This window comes from Amblyomma maculatum, chromosome 2 (assembly GCF_055883805.1).
Source record: "Amblyomma maculatum isolate TAMU_Amacu chromosome 2, ASM5588380v1, whole genome shotgun sequence".
Lineage (NCBI taxonomy): Eukaryota > Metazoa > Arthropoda > Arachnida > Ixodida > Ixodidae > Amblyomma > Amblyomma maculatum.
The window spans coordinates 73,254,740-73,273,030 of record NC_139345.1 but is presented as its reverse complement, the minus strand read 5'-3'; the positions used below and the strand labels follow the sequence as shown (position 1 = coordinate 73,273,030).

The 18,291-nt window shown below is 49.1% G+C and overlaps 1 protein-coding gene across 3 annotated transcripts in view; it reads right to left on the bottom strand.

The window, feature by feature from the left end:
* The window catches only part of LOC146198995 (cytochrome P450 1A1-like), a 45,500-nt gene that overhangs the window by 19,559 nt on the left and 7,650 nt on the right, over positions 1–18,291 (bottom strand). For all 3 annotated transcript variants that reach the window (XM_084594462.1, XM_084594464.1, XM_084594463.1), the window contains exons 3-4: positions 8,769–8,948; positions 592–685 (exon numbers count right to left, since the gene is read on the bottom strand). In XM_084594462.1, the coding sequence (XP_084450588.1) occupies positions 592–685; positions 8,769–8,948 (274 nt within the window). The remainder of the gene's footprint in view (positions 1–591; positions 686–8,768; positions 8,949–18,291) is intronic.

Below are 18,291 nucleotides of genomic sequence, written 5' to 3'. Positions count from 1 at the left end.
CCTCCTACAAAATTGCTGTCGGTCCAGCGACCCTCAAAATTGCAATCTCATCTGGGCTCCCGGGCATATCAGGGACTCCTGGGCAATGAGTTAGCCAATCAGGCTGCCCGCGCTCTCTCTCCCCGGGCACTCAAACTTGCTCGGGAAGTCTACTCCGAGCCCACTCAGTGTATTATTACGTTCAAAGAAATTACCACATATTATAAGGACAGCCATTGCCGATTTCCGGAACCTTGTAAAGGTCTCCGGAGAGCGGAGGAAAGGCCTCCTCAAAATTTTTATAAACACAATGCTGTGGCCGGCAGTCTTGAAGCACTTCAATACAGACTTTGATGGGGGCTGCAGCCTGTGTGGAGCGACCTTCTCGGACATTTTCCACATGGTCTGGGCCTGTCCATCCAATCCCCACCGTTCCAAATCCTTCATTACCCACCCTTCTACGGAGGCCTGGGAGGCGGCGCTGCTCAGCTGCCATGACCTACAGTCCCAGCGGACCTTGGTCGCCAGGGCGCCACACGAATTCACTTGATCGAGAGGCGATATAGTGGGTGCTGTAAAACGTCGTTTGCTGCCTATTAGGGCATTACTCACCTCACAGCCAGGTGAAAGACCTTCCGAAGCGCTTTCCAGCATGGCGTGTAATCTTCGGAGACAATGTCATGGTCACCTTGAGTTTGCAGGGCCCCTGCAAAAAGAGAAAGGAATCTTCGCCTAAAATTTATTACGGAGCGCGGAGCGCTGTTTGAAAACCAAAGGATAATTTGATAAATACCCGCACGTAGTTAACCGCGACGTTCTGATTATGAGGCGTTGATATCGATTGGGCCCAAAGTACTAGACATTATAGCCAGGGTTTGTATTTTCTCCGTTAGTTAGGATATATTGTTGCTAAGTATACAAAACTTAAAACCCCTTTAAATGCTAAGCTTACAAGGATGGTGACGTAGCAGAGAGATAGAGGAGAGGCACTTAAATTGGGCTGGTCTTCGCAGACCAGCAAGTATGCGGTGCCGCCGTATATAGAGTTTTGAAGTAGGACATTGTGACCGGATTATTGCTACCTTACTTTACAATCTTCTGACTGGTAGTGAATAGCCTATAGTTGAACTCGTAAGCACGAAAAATGACATTAAATTCAGTTCAGTAGCAACCTTTCTAAGCAGCAACAACCTGGATTTCTCAGCACGAAGTGTGAGGAAAGCATAGCAACAGCACTTGCAGTGGTTCCGGGTGTCTCCAGGTGGCGCTAAAGCGTTGTTGCCAGACTGTTTAGACTTCAGGCTCGTCGAGAGTAATGCTATATCGGCGGGTACCACAGAAGAAGCAGGCCGCGTTCCTGAAGCTCTAGCTTTTAGGAAAGAAAATAATTACCAATCAGACATTTAATATTGGTTGCGTGTGGGAACGCCAAAGCATTACTCTTCATGGCTTCAATATAGGTGCAAATGTATCTACATATGTTTACGCACCAGAGCGGTGATATTCGCGTGTCCTCGCTGCGAAGCGAAGAGACGTCTTCTCTTCGCTGCTGCTGTGTCCTTTCGGATTCGACGTCTCTGCGAGGCCTGTCATGCACGTGGAGCCTAGCTTCTAGACGGTGGTTCAGAGGCATACGTTGTTCACTGTCTATAGCACACACTTGCACAGACGTAAAATGGTTTGCTCAAAGCATTGCGCTGAATTCTGCAATTTTATTGCAGCACACTTATTGCGCCCCCTGTTTATAACTATACATTGTCAGCGCTACTTTTCAGGCTTTGTGGCGCTGATCGCAAATCAGACAACGAATCAGTTTCTTATCTCTGCCTTCGCTGGTGGCTCAGTGAATAGTACGAGTAAACTCGCTTCTCTAATGATGTTTCGGCTGCGAAGCTTTCGTCGTGCACGGTATAATTGTTTACAGTTTTGTTAGTCCGTTGTTTTCTCGTTCTACGTACTGCCAGCGCAAAGTCTTGTTGCGCCGTTGTCGCACGCTTCTCGTTTCTTTCTAAGCGGTTGGCGCTTATGAAACCGAGCTCAGAGCATGCATGCCAAGAGCTGATGTACCGTAGCACATCGTTAGAGCGAGAACTCTTTGTCAGTGTCGTGCTACATCGCTTCCCGCAGGACACACGCGTGAGCGTTTGTCTGCACGTGCTGTCTACTTGACTTATGCGCACGTTTTGTAGGTAGGCGTTGATTGATTGAATGTCCTTTATTGAATGGGAAGGCTCATGACCATGGATGGGGATAAAGGGGAATAGACATAATCTTCATTGTTTAGGTCGTCACTCGAATCACATTGCTCTAACCAGGCCACTAAGCGAGCCATACTTGGCAAATATCATCTGTGTGTTTGCATCAGTTTCTAGAAGGGAACGGTAGTTCAGGCGGTAGGGTTCGATCTCGGGGCGTCCAGTAGAAAAAGCAGGGCATTCCCAAAGTAAATGAGATATGCCGCCGCAGGTTAGAGTCGTACAGTGGGGGCACGTAATCATTTTCTCCTTATACTGACGCCAGCGGGCCATAATACGTGGCGTGTAAGCCGCATGGGCGATGAGCTTATTCAGAAAGACTTCTTGACTTCGGGTGAGGTGGGTTCTTCTCGTAAAAGGTGGGTCTGGTGTGGCCACCTGCATGCGATGCTGACTGAGGCTACGAAGACTGGTCCGAGTATAGTGCATAAGGGCAAGAGAAGGGGTGAGTTGCCCGCCCAAGGTCGAATAAGGATGAAGCAAGGGGGGTGGGGAAGTAAATGTGGACATCCCACCTGCCAAGGCAGCCGCGGCGTGTGCCGCCGCATTGCCCCCTGATTCGTCCGAGTGACCTGGGGTCCAGTGAATAGCGACAGTTCTGGTCGCGAGTTGGTGGCGTTTAAGGAGGCGCTGTATAGCCGTAGCTGTTGCATCTTGTGAACCCGGAGTAGCGATTTCCTTGTAAGCTTCAAAGGAATCAGTAAGAATACGTAGTGACCCAGTTCCGGTGCAAGGCACTCCTGACAAGGCTTCCCAAATCGCGAGGAGTTCAGCGTGAAGAGGGGTACCCTGAGGTAGATGGCAGGCATAAGCGCCTGAAAGGGAAGGGTTGTCATCGCATACCCAGGCCATAGATGCGAATTCGCTTGTAATGGATGCGTCGGTGTATATGTCAGTCGTATCGGGGATTCGCTCTTGTCGGTGATGGGCAGCTAGGAGCTCCCGGGGAATGACAAAATCGCGGTTTATAGGTCGGCGATGGACGCGTGTGACTACTGGCATCTCCCAAGGGGGAAGTGATGCATATAGGGCTGGTGTTTTGTCGTTACGCTGTTCATCCCAGGCCAGCAGGCGACGCCCCTGGACAGTGTTCTCTAGACGTATTCGATGACGCGTCTGTGACTCGGTAACGATGGTAGTGAGCGGTGGAAGAGCGGCCAAACGCTCAAGTTCGGCTATAGGAGTGTGCTTAGGTAGACCGGTAATAGTGCGTAGTGTAGCGCGATGAAGGCGTTCGACCTTAGCGAAGTCAGTCTTCGACAGTTGGAGGACCGGTGTGCCATAGAGGATTTTTCCGACCGCCGCTGCTCTGGCCATCGCACGGTAGGCATGCTGCCGCGCACCGCCGTGCCGGTTGGACAGGCGACGAATAGTATGTAGCAGTGCTGGCCAAAGGCGTTGTAACTGACGAACCCATTTCTGGGGGCTGTTACAGCTTGATATGGGCAGGCCAAGAATGCGGATTTGCCCATTTGAGGAGGTGATGGTGTTGCCTCCGATGTGAAGATGGATCTGCATACTGGGGTTGGTTTTATGTTTTCCGTCGATACTAATCAATTCTGTTTTATGTGGTGCGAGTTCGAGGCCAATTTTGGTTAGTGTATCTTCAAGACAAAGAAGGGCCGCCTGAAGTTCAGTCTCCATAGAATATTTGTCTACGTAATCCGCTGCCTCAGTCCAGACGGTAATATCATCGGCATATATAGCGAATCTTGCGCTTGTGCTGATTTCCAGATTCTCGGCGACGCGTGTCATGGCCAAGTTGAACAATATGGGTCCGAGAATGGAGCCCTGAGGTACACCCCTATCCAAGTAATAGGTTTTGGGCACCCATCCCGGAGCTTTGCCATGTAGCTGAATGGGTCTAGATGTCAAAAAATTGCGGATCCAGATTTGGACACGATTACTAGGAAAGCGTTTGGCGAGTTCCTCCAGGATAACCTCATGGCGAACATTGTCAAAAGCTTTGTGTATATCGACAGCCAGGAGATAGTCAGGTAGCGTTTTACGATGAGCTCTATTCAGAACTCTTCGCAAAAGCCAAAGGCAGTCATGCGTTCCGAGGTTAGGGCGGAAGCCGGCTTGAGCTGGATGAAATCCAGGACTGACGTATTCAATGTAGTGACTAATCCGGGTATGCAGCAGGCGCTCGATGAGTTTACAGAGATGTGAAGTCAGTGCAATTGGACGCAAATTACTAGGAAGTCGAGGGTTTTTGCCAGGTTTAGGGATAGGAAGAATAAGAGAAAGCTTGAGGTTATCCGGTACCGTTCCGGTCTCCCAGTAAGAATTAATGATGTCGAGAAGGGCATCCTGGGCTGCCGAGTCGAGATTGCTAAGCTCCTGCCAACTAACTCGGTCGTGCCCGGGTGTGGCGCGAGCTCGGCCTCTTCCGAGGGCTGCTTGCAGTTCTCCCTTTGAGAATGGGCGATCCAGGTCTGGATCAGGGTTTCCGACTGGGAAAATGGAAACTGCTGGTGGAGGCATTAGGCTGGCGTGTGGGAAAAAGGTGCGTATAACTTCATCTTCAACATCAGCCGGGTTGCCATTGAGAAGGCGTTATCATTACATTTCTGCGGTTAATACTATAAATCGCGAATATATAATTTTTCGGCACTGCATTGCGAATTGCGCGGTTGCCCCCGGGTTTATTTTATGCGAAGCATATAACTAGAGCTAAGCCTCAGCTCCTCGAGAGCGGCGGTGTCGCCACCATTGACCTTTCATGACCTACCACGTGATGCGGGACGTCACGACAGAGGAGAGACCGGGCTGCATCTCGCGCCGTCGAGCGCGCTGTCGCCGCTAAGGAGAACCACGTGATGCGTGAGTCACGACAGAGGAGAGACCGGGCTGCATCTCGCGCCGTCGAGCGCGGCGTCGCTACCAAAGAGTACCATGTGATGCGTGACGTCAGAGCAGAGGAGAGATGGGCCGCCGGCACGCGCGGTCGAGCGCGGCGTCGCTACCAAGGAGTACCACGTGATGCGTGACGTCAGAGCAGAGGAGAGATGGGCAGCCGGCTCGCGCGGTCGAGCGCGGCGTCGCTACCAATGCGCTTCCCCCTTCTACCGTTAGGTGCGCTGTTGAAGAACGATATGGCCTCAACTTGTGTGAACTGCAACCAAAGTCTACAACCCAATGGGGTAACAGTCTAGATTTGGTGTTGTACAGGAATAGTGGGCAACAATACCGAATAAGTGATGTACAAACTAAGAGTCATAGTTTTACGGATCACAAGAGTGTGTTTATTGGTTTGGAGAAAATAAAGGAAGAAGCAGAGTAACACGTGTGTTTGTCTCTATCTATTCGTCGGATCGGTAAGGTACTGGGTAGTGTCAACCATCGAAACCGTGTATAGAGACAAACAATTCCCTTACGAGAGTACCCATCACAAAATCTTCCGATATTGCTTGCCTTACCGTTCGGTAACACTCCATGTTTTCCGGGTCGTATGATATGCCTACCCGGTGCTTGCAATACCGTTCGTTGAAGCGAGGTAGCGGTAAGCCGTAATAAATGCTTGAATTATTGTCTCCGTCCAAAATACGATAAAGCTTGTCGTACGTTTCGGAGTCACTATCGAGATGAACCAAGAGTAACTTGTACATTGCAGCCAAGTTGTAAACAGCCGGGTTGTCTGCATAACACCTCCACCGTTCGTCGGTCATCTTCAGTTTGAACCAATTGTGCATTTGTGTATCGGGTATGTCATTGGTAGCGGCATCGTTTGCTGGCAGTTTCATCTTTCTTCTCATAATGGCATTCTTATAGCGAGGCACGCGCTCGTATGCACTACCTATCGTTTCCTCGTCTAGGTAACAAAACATTTTGCGTGATTCGGTTTTGAACAGTTTTCCTAAGGACCGCTTTATGGGCTTCGGTGGTGTAATTGAAGGACCACCGTGGCGGTGATATGACTCGAAGGGTATACATGACGTGACCTCACAACCATGCCTAGTGAAGACGAAACGACCGTTGCTGCATGTCAAGCCAGCTAGACATGGTTAGTTTACGGGGAGGCTTTCCCATATGACCGTGTTGTTGCCGAAAAATTCATAATCGTTGATCCCTTCAGCACGTCGATGTTCTAAGAGCTTTTGGTACGCGTACATATTCGCGTAGTGGTAATCGATCAACGTTGGCCCGGGGTTCGTCATGTTCGTTGTGTGTCGCTAACACAGTTATACTACCGTATTTTCGAGATGAACGAGTCATTCTATTGCCGAGTTTAACCAAGGAAAACCGTGTATTTCCGAGTTTAACCAAGGAAAAAAACATGCATTTCCAAGGCTAGCCACCAATATGCTTCGCATTTGACTAGGCTTAACCTTAGCTAAGCCTCAGCATTTTTTTTTTAGGTCATACCTTGGGGTATTCTGTGGCAACGTATATGTGCAACAATTTATAAAAATAAGTATATACCGAGCTTATCCGTCTGGAAGAGTTGCTAGTTTGCCTTTTCCTTTACCAGCCACATTTGTTGGATCGCAAACTTCACGCAAATAGTCGGACTCGAGCGCGTCTCAGTGGCAGAAGTTATCGAGCGCTGAAATGCCCCCCGAAAACGACAGCCTCGTAAACATGGTAGGGTGGTTCCCGAAAAGTTGCACATAAACCTCAAGGGAATAGATTACGTAGGCGTGACGAAATTCAACGTCAAGACTTTGAAACGCCCTCTAGCATCAAGGGTCTATGCGGCTGCCATGAGCCACCATGTTCAGAACGTATAGAAATTTATGGAGCCTTTGGTACCATATGTTCATACATCTAACTTGCCAACAGAGTTAGGTCACATGGTGTGTTGAGCGGTTTAATGCGTAAATTCGAGGTACATATGCCGCCGGTTCGAATCTGTATCTCCTTCACTTGAATAGTGCATGCATACTAAATCAAAATCGAAATGGTATTACACCACGAGGAACACTCCGAAAAACGGTTTCGTAACAACGTTGATACGGAAGACGGAACATCTGGCGCTACTTGGAGGCCCGTTAGTGATACCCTCACTGGCTGTCATCTTTGTTTCATTGAGCGCTCGTAACAAAACCAGACAGATTTTCGTATAATGTAGCTAGTAATACTTTTCAGTTAAGATCAGTTATACACAAGACTGCTTGCGCGTGAGAATGGGGAAACGTTTTTCTTGCGCGGCAGAGCTGCCGCAACAATGCGTCTTGCTGCGTGCTTCTGTCGCATCACCTCCGTCTCGTCTAGCTGATAGTCGCTCGCCTGCCTGTCAACGGCGCGTTTGTGAATGCCAGTCTCTTTCTCTATGATGCCACGTTGAGCGCGTCACTGGGATGGTGAAACGTAGAATGTCCTACAACCGGTGCAGCCGCAGTCACGGTCGCGTCCTCAACGTTTGGCGACAGAAGTGCACTGCAGCGCACTTCGCCTCTCTAATGTTCTTTGCCGCGGCAATGCTCAGACGCGCCGCCGTCTAATCCTCCTGTAGCCCGCTTCGCCTTCACACAAAGCATGCGCTTAGTTCGACCGCATTCCCCGTGCTGTCTAGCAGTGCGGGCGTGTGAGTTGTACCCGGCGACGGCGTGATGAATCATCTTTTTCGGACCAACTCTCGGTCCCAATAACGGTCGCCGATGGACTTCCGTCTGATGAGACTCGCGTTGCTTTCACGTCAAAACTAACAGAAGTGCAGCCGAGACGATCACAATAGCGCTAGAATATTGACGTAATAAGAGCAAAAGGGAAGGTTTGCGGGGGGCGTCTTTTAAGAACAGATTAAAGCTTAAAAAATAGCGAGAAAATAGTTTAGGCGGAACACCAGATTGCCAAAAAATTATAACTGGACTGAAAGTTGCAAAAGATCGAACAAAAAAAAAAAAAAAAATCGTCACTTAGCTCGGCAGGGTTGCGCTCCGCAATTCCTAGATAAACAAGTGAAGCAATAAAATTCATTCATACATCTGGTACTCCTTGATGTGGGATTTATCTAATTTATTCTGTGCGAAATGACATGCTTCAGCACATTTGGCTGATGAGCCATGAATCTAACTAAAACATATGAAGCGCTGAAATCTGCCTATGTTAGGATCTATTGAATGACAAACTCCCCACTATATCTTTTTGAAAAATCCTGCTTTTCCTGAAAACAAAAATAAATGAGATTGAGGGAGGAAACGCGGGAGACATGACGACTACGTACAATTATCGAATGGTTGCCCGTACACGACCTCAGCACTTACCATATTTGCATTCATATTTGCTTATGATAATATGCTTTCCAACACGACAAATACTAACGCGGTTATGTCTTTTTAATATTTTTATTTCTACGGTATAACGCACTCTAATCAGACAATGAGTTATATTGTAACAGTTCGTGGCCATATTGTCGTGTTCCCTACACGCATTGCTTCCAAATTAAGGCCGCTACAATTTTGTTCTGCTGCGCTATTAAAAGCTGTATGCGTGGGTGTACCAAAAACGGTTTTGGTACCCTAATCCACAGCTGATGTCGCTTTGGATCGTTAAAGCCAATATACCGTGTAATGTCTTATTCGTCCTCACCCATCTTGGTCGGAAAGCGTCCAGCGAAGTCAATCCTCCTGTCGAGTAGCGCTTCTCGGATGGTTTTGTGACCATTGAGGAAGACCATGGGATTATGGGACATCCACAGTGTGAAGACATCGCCGTGCTTTTTGGACCACTCGGTGGCGCTGGAGTGCAGATACTTGACTTTGCGAAGCGCTGCACGAAAGAATTAGGCAAGTACGGTTATTCGGCTACGTGCACGAACAGTGCGCCATATGTCTAAAAATGCTTACTCTTCGCATTATTCTCCTCTGCTGGGCGTAGAATATGGCAGCATAGATGGAAAACAAGCCAGCTCGATCTTATCCTTAACAGTGAACCAGCAGGTTTCCAGTCTTTTGATTTCCTTGCTTATACCTACCACTTCCTACAACTTACCTTGATGATTTTTCCTCATCCTTTAGTATTGTAATCCGTGGCATTATTGACACTGCTTCCGATGGAAGCAGCAATTTAAACTAGCCACTTCTACCCAGTCAAATAAATTAATATATATATATATATATATATATATATATATATATATATATATATATATATATATATATATATATATATATATATATAAGTACGGAAATTAACTCTTTATTGGGCTGACTTGCGCCCGTAAAAGAACTAAGCAACTCGGCGGCGGCGATAGCATCAAACGTGTTGGTCGATCCTCGAACAAAGAATGCCCGTCAAACTCGTCAACGCTCAATTTAAAGGCTGCACAGAACAATCTAGATAACGTCGCAAACAGCTACCAGCACGGGCTGGAACATTGTGGAAAGACACCCGAGCGGCCGGAACCTTCGAGGCAGATCACGGTGCATCTTGCGCTACAACGAAACTGATAAAGGTGTGACTCGCGACATCGAGCATTAACAAACAAAGAATACGGAACTAATACGCGGTCCAGAATCAGAGTGATAAGCTCGTATGCCGGCGGCTGTTAAAAAACAACAAATACAGTTTTGAAGGTCTCGCGGCGTTACTCCCCCCTTAAAAAAAAAACATCGCCTCGATGTTCCAAAACAAAGAAACTGAAACATAAACACTGCAAAGTTTAAACACCACAGATTCTTTAACGCGCGTAATATGGCTTCAGTGGTACAACATGTACAATTTGTGGTCGTGCGCGTCGCCGTTGTGATGCTGACGTTCCGTCGGGAATGACTTCATAGTCCAGTGGTCCGACGCAGCGAATGATTTTGTACGGCCCAAAGTATCGACGCAACAACTTTTCACTTAATCCGCGACGGCGAATTAGTGTCCAAACCCACACTTGGTCTCCTGGATTGTACTCTGCGGACGTCGTCGTAAATTGTATCGTCGGCTGTCGGTGCGCTGTTGGTCTTTCATACGCAGCCGTGTGAGTCGTTGGGCTTCCTCTGCACGCTGCGGGTAGGCGGCGACGTCAAGGTTGTCTTCGCTGGTTACGTGCGGCAGCATTGCGTCGAGCGTCGTCGTGGGCTCCCTGCCGTACACAAGCTTAAACGGGGTCGCTCTGGTCGTCTCCTGGACTGGATCACGTACGGTCGTCTCCTGGATCACGTACGGCAAGATGGCGTCCCAGGTCTTGTGTGCAGCGTCGACGTACATGGCGATCATGTCCGCGATAGTTTTAATCAGGCGCTCCGTAAGGCCATTGGTCTGGGAATGGTACGCAGTTCTTCGTCGATGGCTTGTATGACTGTATTCCAGGATGGCTTGCGTCAACTCTGCCGTAAACGCCGTTCCCCTGTCCATGATGAGCACTTCTGGGGCGCCATGTCGCAAGAGAATTTTTTCGACAAAAAATTTGGCTACTTCTGCCGCGGTACCATTTGGTAGTGCTCTTGCTTCGGCGTAACGGGTAAGGTAGTCAGTGGCCACGATGATCCACTTGTTACCCATAGACGAAGATGGAAAGGGGCCGAGGTGATCCATCCCAATTTGTTGAAAGGGCAGGATTGGGGGCGGAATCGGGTTTAGTAGTCCTGCTGGTCTGATCGGCGGCGTCTTGCGTCGTTGGCACTCACGACACGTCTTCACGTAGTGGGCAACTTCGGCAGGCAGTCGCAGCCAGTAATATTTCTCCTGGATTCGATGTAACGTGCGCGCAAATCCGAGATGGCCTGCTGTGGGCTCATCGTGCAACGCCTGCAGAATTTCCTGCCAGAGGTTTTTAGGCACTACAAGAAGCTGCGCGGTCTTGTTGGTTGCGAAGTTCTTCTTAACTAGGAGGACATTCCTTAACGTGAAGGATGATAAATGTCGCCTGAACACACCAGGAGGGGAAGTGGTCTTTCCTTCTGAGTAATCGGCTAGCGCTTTCAGCTCAGGGTAGACTCTAATCGCTGTTGTTCTGCGAAACTGCTGGCGCTTACCGATCTCAAAAAGGCGTCGTCGTCATCGTCCTTCGGGGGAGCGTCGACGGGAGCGCGTGATAAGCAGTCTGCGTCGGAATGCTTGCGGCCCGACTTATAGACTACAGTCAAGTCAAATTCTTGAAGCCGTAGGCTCCATCTGGCAAGGCGACCGGAGGGATCTTTCAAATTAGCCAGCCAGCAGAGCGCGTGATGGTCGCTTACAACCTTGAATGGTCGGCCGTATAGGTATGGACGAAACTTAGAAGTAGCCCAGATGATCGCAATGCACTCCTTCTCGGTCGTTGAGTAATTGACTTCGGCTTTTGTGAGGAACCTGCTAGCGTAGGCGATTACTTTCTCCTGTCCGCCACTCTTCTGGACGAGAATGGCTCCTAGGCCCACACTGCTCGCGTCGGTGTGAATTTCGGTCTCGGCGTTTTCATTAAAGTGGCCAAGTACAGGAGGGCATTGCAGGCGGCGCTTAAGTTCGTCGAAGGCTTCTCCTTGCGGCGCTTCCCATTTAAAAGGTACGTCAGCCTTTGTAAGCTGCGTCAACGGTTCGGCGATCCGCGAAAAGTTTCTGACAAATCGTCGATAATAAGCGCACAGCCCAAGGAATCGGCGCACAGCTTTTTTGTCGGCAGGCGGTGGGAACTGTGCGATTGCAGCTGTTTTCTCCGGGTCTGGGCGAATACCGTCCTTGCTAACGATGTGAACTAGGAACCGGAGTTCTTCGTACGCGAAGTGACACTTCTCTGCTTTTAGCGTTAGTCCCGATGACTTGATGGCTTCCAGCACTGTCTGTAGTCGTTTTAGGTGGTCTTCAAAGTTTGACGAGTAGACAACAACGTCGTCCGAATATACCAAACAAATTTGCCACTTCAAGCCTGCCAGGACTGTGTCCATTACTCGTTGAAATGTGGCTGGTGCGGAGCAGAGGCCAAATGGCATCACCTTGAACTCAAAAAGACCGTCCGGTGTGATGAATGCGGTCTTCTCGCGATCTCTTTCGTCGACCTCAATTTGCCAATATCCGCTTTTCAGGTCCATCGATGAGAAGTACCTTGCATTGCAGAGCCGGTCTAGAGTGTCGTCGATGCGGGGAAGCGGGTAGACATCCTTCTTCGTTATGCTATTCAAGCGGCGGTAATCAACGCAGAAGCGAAGTGTGCTGTCTTTCTTCTTCACCAAAACGACTGGTGCCGTCCAGGGGCTGTTCGATGGCTGGATTACGTCATCACGCAGCATTTCCTCAACTTGATCGCGAATGGCCTGGCGTTCTCGCGGCGATACACGATAAGGGCTTTGGCGCAGAGGTCGGGCGTGTGCGTCCGTTATTATGCGGTGCTTGGCCAGTGGTGTTTGTCGTACATTCGATGATGACGAGAAGCACTCCCCGTAGCTTCGAAGCAGACTGAGAATCTGGTCTTTCCTGCTGTGGGTCAATGCAGGGTTGATGTCAAATGTGGGCTGACGGAACAGGTTCGGTGCGTCTTCCAGCGTTTGGTCGTGGACGGTGAATACATCATTGAGGTCCTCCAATTCGTCGAGAAAAGCGATCGTCGTGCCCTTGTTGAAATGCCGGTATTCTTCAGTGAAGTTTGTTACCAGCACCTGAGCTTGTCCTCTCTGAAATTTCGCGATGCCTCTTGCGATGCCGACACCTCGTTCCAAGAGCAATTGGATATTTCCTTCGACGATGCCTTCAGCGGTTTCGATGTCTGCGCTACCTACGCTGACTGCGACGCTTGATCGGGGCGGCACGGTCAATTCTTCGTCGAGGACGTTTAGAGCGACGTGTTGCGTCGAAGTCGTTGTAGCAGGTATGGCACTGTCTGCCGAGAGCTTGATGAGCTTGGATCGGAGGTCGATCATAGCCCTATGTTCAATTAGGAAGTTCATGCCTAAAATCACGTCTCGGGAGCACTGCTGCAAGACCACAAAGTTGGTGGGGTAGGTACGCCCATTTACGATTATTCTTGCAGTGCATCGTCCCGATGGAGTAATCAGGCTGCTACCTGCGGTGCGAATCAACGGGGCATCCCAAGCGCTGGTAACTTTCCTAAGCTGAGAGGCTAACGGTACACTGATGACTGAATAGTCAGCTCCGGTGTCTACTAGAACAGTGACTCTGCGACCGTCGACATCAACTTCAAGGTCGCTTATTCGCGTCCTCGCATTGCACGTGGGCCTTGGTGTCCGATCTCGGCTCCGTCATTTCTTCAGGTCATGGCCGGGGCATACCGTTATTATTTCGCTGGGCGGCGGTGTCGGCTTGCACTCTGGTGGGGTGGTCGTCGATGTCGTCGTGAGGAGCGGCAATGAAATAGCTGCGTCGTCGGTAGTGGTCGTCGTCTGCGGAGGATCTTCGTCTTTTCGCCGTTGAGCAACCTCACCTCCAAAGGTTCCTGCCTTTAGTTTCCCCTACGGGGCCTAGGAGACTGTCCTTGCACGTAACTGCGGCACGGCGACGCACATCAGGCATTGTACGGCGATGGGGAGCGTGATAGACGCCTTGGCGACGAGTGCTCTCCACTGCGCAGGAAGTCGTTGATTTCCTGTGGTCGCTCGCCAGGACGGGGACGTGGGGCGTCGACAGCGAAACCACGGAGGCCGATCCGCCTGTACGGGCAGTGACGGAGGATGTGTCCTGCCTCACCACAATGGAAGCAGAGCGGTCAATTGTTTGCTGTCCTCCAAGCGTCGCACTTTCTGGGGCTTGGGGGTCGTTGGTAGGCTTGGCGGGCGGGGGCCAAGGGGCGGTAACGGTGAGAGCTCGGAAAGTCATCACGTCGGGGCGCAGGGCGACGTAATGCACCAGCGTAGTTCATCGCTGTTGCCTCTTGTGCTGGAACAGTCGCAGCCGTCGCTTGAGGTACGCCCAGCGCCTGCTGGACTTCTTCACGGACGACGTCCGCAAGCGTCGCCACCTATAGGGTTGTTGCGAGGATGGCATCAATCGGCGGAGCTCCTCTCGCACGATCTCCCGAATGAGGTCCCGAAGGTCCTCCCCGCTTGCAGATGCGCTGGGGCAGTTGCTTAAGTAGTCCGGTTGAAGTGGTCGCTCGTAATGTCGCATCCGGTTGTCCAACGTCTTTTCGATGGTTGACGCTTCTGTTTCAAATTCCGCCACAGTTCTTAGCGGATTTCGCACAAGACCTGCAAAGAGCGACTCTTTAACGCCTCGCAATAAAAATTTGACTCTGTCACCTTCGGTCATATTAGGGTCGGCGCGGCGGCGCGGCGAAAGAGACGCTTCATCTCCTCAACGTACGCCAGGACAGGCTCGTTAGGGAGTTGAAGTCTTGACTGAAGGAGAGCCTGGGCTCTTTCCTTTCAGACGACGCTTGAAAAGGCAGTCAAAAACGCTTCCTTGAAAATGTCCCAATCCTTCATAGCTGCCTCATGATTTTCGAACCAAACTCGGGCATGTCCTTGAAGAACAAAGTAGACCTGCCTGAGTTTCGCAGCGTCGTTCCAGCCGTTGCATTCTGCCACACGGTCGAAAAGGTCCATCCACTCTCCAGCATCTTCATCCGGTCGTCCATGGGTGCAGGGGGGCTCACGGGGTTGGACGAAAACAAGCGGTGCTGTATTCTGGGCCATTGTCAGCGTCGATGCCTTCCGAGATCGAATGGGGTCAGGCGGCAGACCGTGTTCGGGTTGTAGGCCTTGAAGTCGGCGGCTGGCTCGGTGACCTGTAGGCTGGTCTTCCAGGGCGACAGAAACACGGCTTGGGTCTTCGCTTGAAGGATCAAAGGCAGCACCTCCGCCAGATGTCACATAGGGGTGACAAGGTCGACGACACAAATGAAGGGTCGATGATTGCACTGAAGAAACTCTTTATTGGGCTGACTTGCGCCCGTAAAAGAACTAAGCAACTCGGCGGCGGCGATAGCATCAAACGTGTTGGTCGATCGTCGAACAAAGAATGCCCGTCACACTCGTCAACGCTCAATTTAAAGGCTGCACAGAACAATCTAGATAACGTCGCAAACAGCTACCAGCACGGGCTGGAACATTGTGGAAAGACACCCGAGTGGCCAGAACCTTCGAGGCAGATCTCGGTGCATCTTGCGCTACAACGAAGCTCATAAAGGTGTGACTCGCGACATCGAGCATTAACAAAGAAAGATTACGGAACTAATACGCGGTCCAGAATCAGAGTGATAAGCTTGTATGCCAGACTCCAGCAGCTGACAATGGAGGCGTACTTAGCGGACGCCGGCGAGCGACCGCGAACAAAAGCAGCCAAGCGGCGGCGACGGCAGGTGTTTCAGGCTTCGACGACCAACCCTTACCCCTCCCCCCCCCCCCCCCCCCCCCTCCTTCAGGATAAAGACCAGCTGCCCTTCGAGCCTTAATCCCTGTGGCGCCACGACGGCGACAACAGGGCACCTATTCTTGTGCTTAATGGGCACGAGACGCGTCGCCGAGCAGCATTGACCCCGCTCACCGAATTCTCGAGGCAAGCAGGTGGCCCCCTTGGAATTTCGCGGGGTGAATGACCACCGTCAATAGGCGACTTCTCGGACCATTTTGCCCTGGTACCAAAACTCCATCGCCCGCACAAAATCGTCATCGACATCAGAAGATTTGCCCTCGCCACCGGACGATGTGCAAGGAGGTTCACCCTCGGCAGTGGGCGGCACCTCGAGTGATCCCTTGCCCCCACTGATTGGATAGTATCGATGAACTTTGTGTCCCCAGCTAGGGAACTGGGGATAACAAACCATATTTAACTGACGGATTTTGTTTGGACAGATAGCTCCGTTTTCCTCTCATGACTTGTACCTTCTTCAGTACGTAAAAAGTGTATATAAACTTTACTTTTTGCCTCTCCTCCCTGGGCTATCTTCCGCCTCGATGCATCGTCGCCTCCTGAGCCCACTGCGGTGAAGCTCGCCCCCTGAACCCGACTCACTTCAATATATATATATATATATATATATATATATATATATATTCCCGATATATATAGCCCGATATATATAATATATATTCCCGATACATATAGCCATTTTTTGTGCAAATTTTTCGACACAAAGGAATGAACTTTATAGTTTTGCAAGATATATTGTAGTTTTCTCAGGAAAAAAACTGTATATCACTGAAGGTGAAAACGCCGTTTTTGCCATTTCAAAAGTTGAAAGTTTGGATTGCTGCTGCTTGCACACCAAAGTTTTGTCGTAGATTATTTTTTACTAAGTAAATCTATGCAACTTTCACTTTAAAGCGAGTTAATTAAAGCCATTTTCTTGCATCTAGCCCTTATAATGAAGCCTTATATATAATCAAGCATAATCAAACTTAGCCTTCATAATCAAGGTAAGAAGCTTTAATGAGAACTCAATTCTTCGTGCTAGAACGTACAATTGAAAATCGACTTTCTTGCGGAGCGCTGCTCCTGGAGCAAAGTTTGCGATTTTTACGGAGTCTGGTACGGCAGGAAAAGAATGTTTTTAATAACTCTCCTTAAGGTAAATGTTGAGTAAATGTATTGGGTAAAATTAATGCATGAAAATTTTTTACTGTGCTAGCAGCAGGGCTAAAAACTTGCAACGTTTTGAAATGGCAAAAAAAAAAAAAGCGTTTTCCGGCTCTAATAATATATGATTTTTTTTTTTTTCCACGGAAGCAAAACCTTATCTTGCAAAACAAAGGATTGTTCCTTTGTGCCAAAAAATTTGCCCATCACATAAAGACGAAATCAATGACTTTAAATACCTTCTATCTGTACCAGACTAATCTTCCGAGAAGTCCTCAGTAAGTCTTCAAGCCCATCCAAAAAGCACCAAAAAGCATTCTTCATGCACCACATGCGAGGGATGTGTGGTGTATGAGGAATGCTTTTTGGATGGGCTTGAAGACTTACTGAGGACGTCTCGGAAGATTAGTCTGGTACAGATAGAAGGTATTTAAAGTCATTGATTTCGTCTTCTTCAAACTGACAAACAATGGGGCTTCGTCGCTCCAGCTGGCGTATACGAAGAGAAGGCGACCCAGGAAATTAAGAATTTTATGTTTGTGAGGAAGAAAGCTCGTGCAAAAGTAGTCGTGTTTTGCAATGAATTGCTGATGCTGAAGTGACTCAGAATGTATATGGGATGGTGTACAGATATCAACTGAAGTGAAAAAACAAGAAAAACGTTGACGTGAAACGACGCTCTTAGAACGTTGCAGAGCACGAAAGCGAAATAATGAAACATGTAAGCGAGATTTTTTTACTAAGAGGGTCTTTTTTTCCGCGGAAACAAAAGCTTATCTTGCAAAACAAAGGATTGTTCCTTTGTGCTAAAAGATGTGCCCATCACACATAAATTTTTATTGAAAAAAAAAATGTTCATGGGACCTCGATTACCGTTATCTGAACACACCCATATATATGACCTTCCTAATCTGTGCCTTCCATTTTATTTTTTTTAATGACTATACTTTGCACTAGTCTTGCATTGTATACACAAACATTTGGACACTGAGATGAGCTTAGTAGCTTTGGCTGGGTTCAATTAAATCATAGCGCACTGTCCAATAAGAGAATGCACCTCATCGTATAGGTGCCCCTTGCAAGGGCATCTGCGACAGAGGCAATGTAGAATAGAGAGTTTTGCATAAATATAGCTCATAGACATACAAGGACTGGAGTTAGGGCGCTCGACTAAAGCCTGGCGATCCGGTTCCTTCCCCAGCCCGGAGGCCGCGTTCCGATGTAAACGAAATGAAAGGCGACCGTGTACTTTGGCATGTAAGTGCGCATTTAGAAAATAAGGGGTGGTAATTATTCGGAGCCCCGCACTACGGCGGCCCTCAGAGCGTGAGGGGTTTCGGGGCGTTGAAACCCATTAATTAAACTAGTGCATAGCGCTAATTTTCAAGGAAGTTGCAGGAACAACTTACATCCAGAAACGCGTCACTGCCAGGATGTCAAATAGCATGCCTCTAATGAACAGAAATGAAGATAAGTAAGTTTATTTAGAGCAATAAGTCTGAGCTTAGACTCCACAGAAAGGAGTTTCCAACAGCCAGTGTCAGTCCCTTGCCGGTGGCGACCTGAACAGGCGGGGAACAAGTTGAAACACGGCGCAATAGTACTAGCGCATGAAAATTTCGCATTGGCCAAGCTAACTGCCTGGTATTTTCTTTCATAAATTTCCACAGTTGGAGTC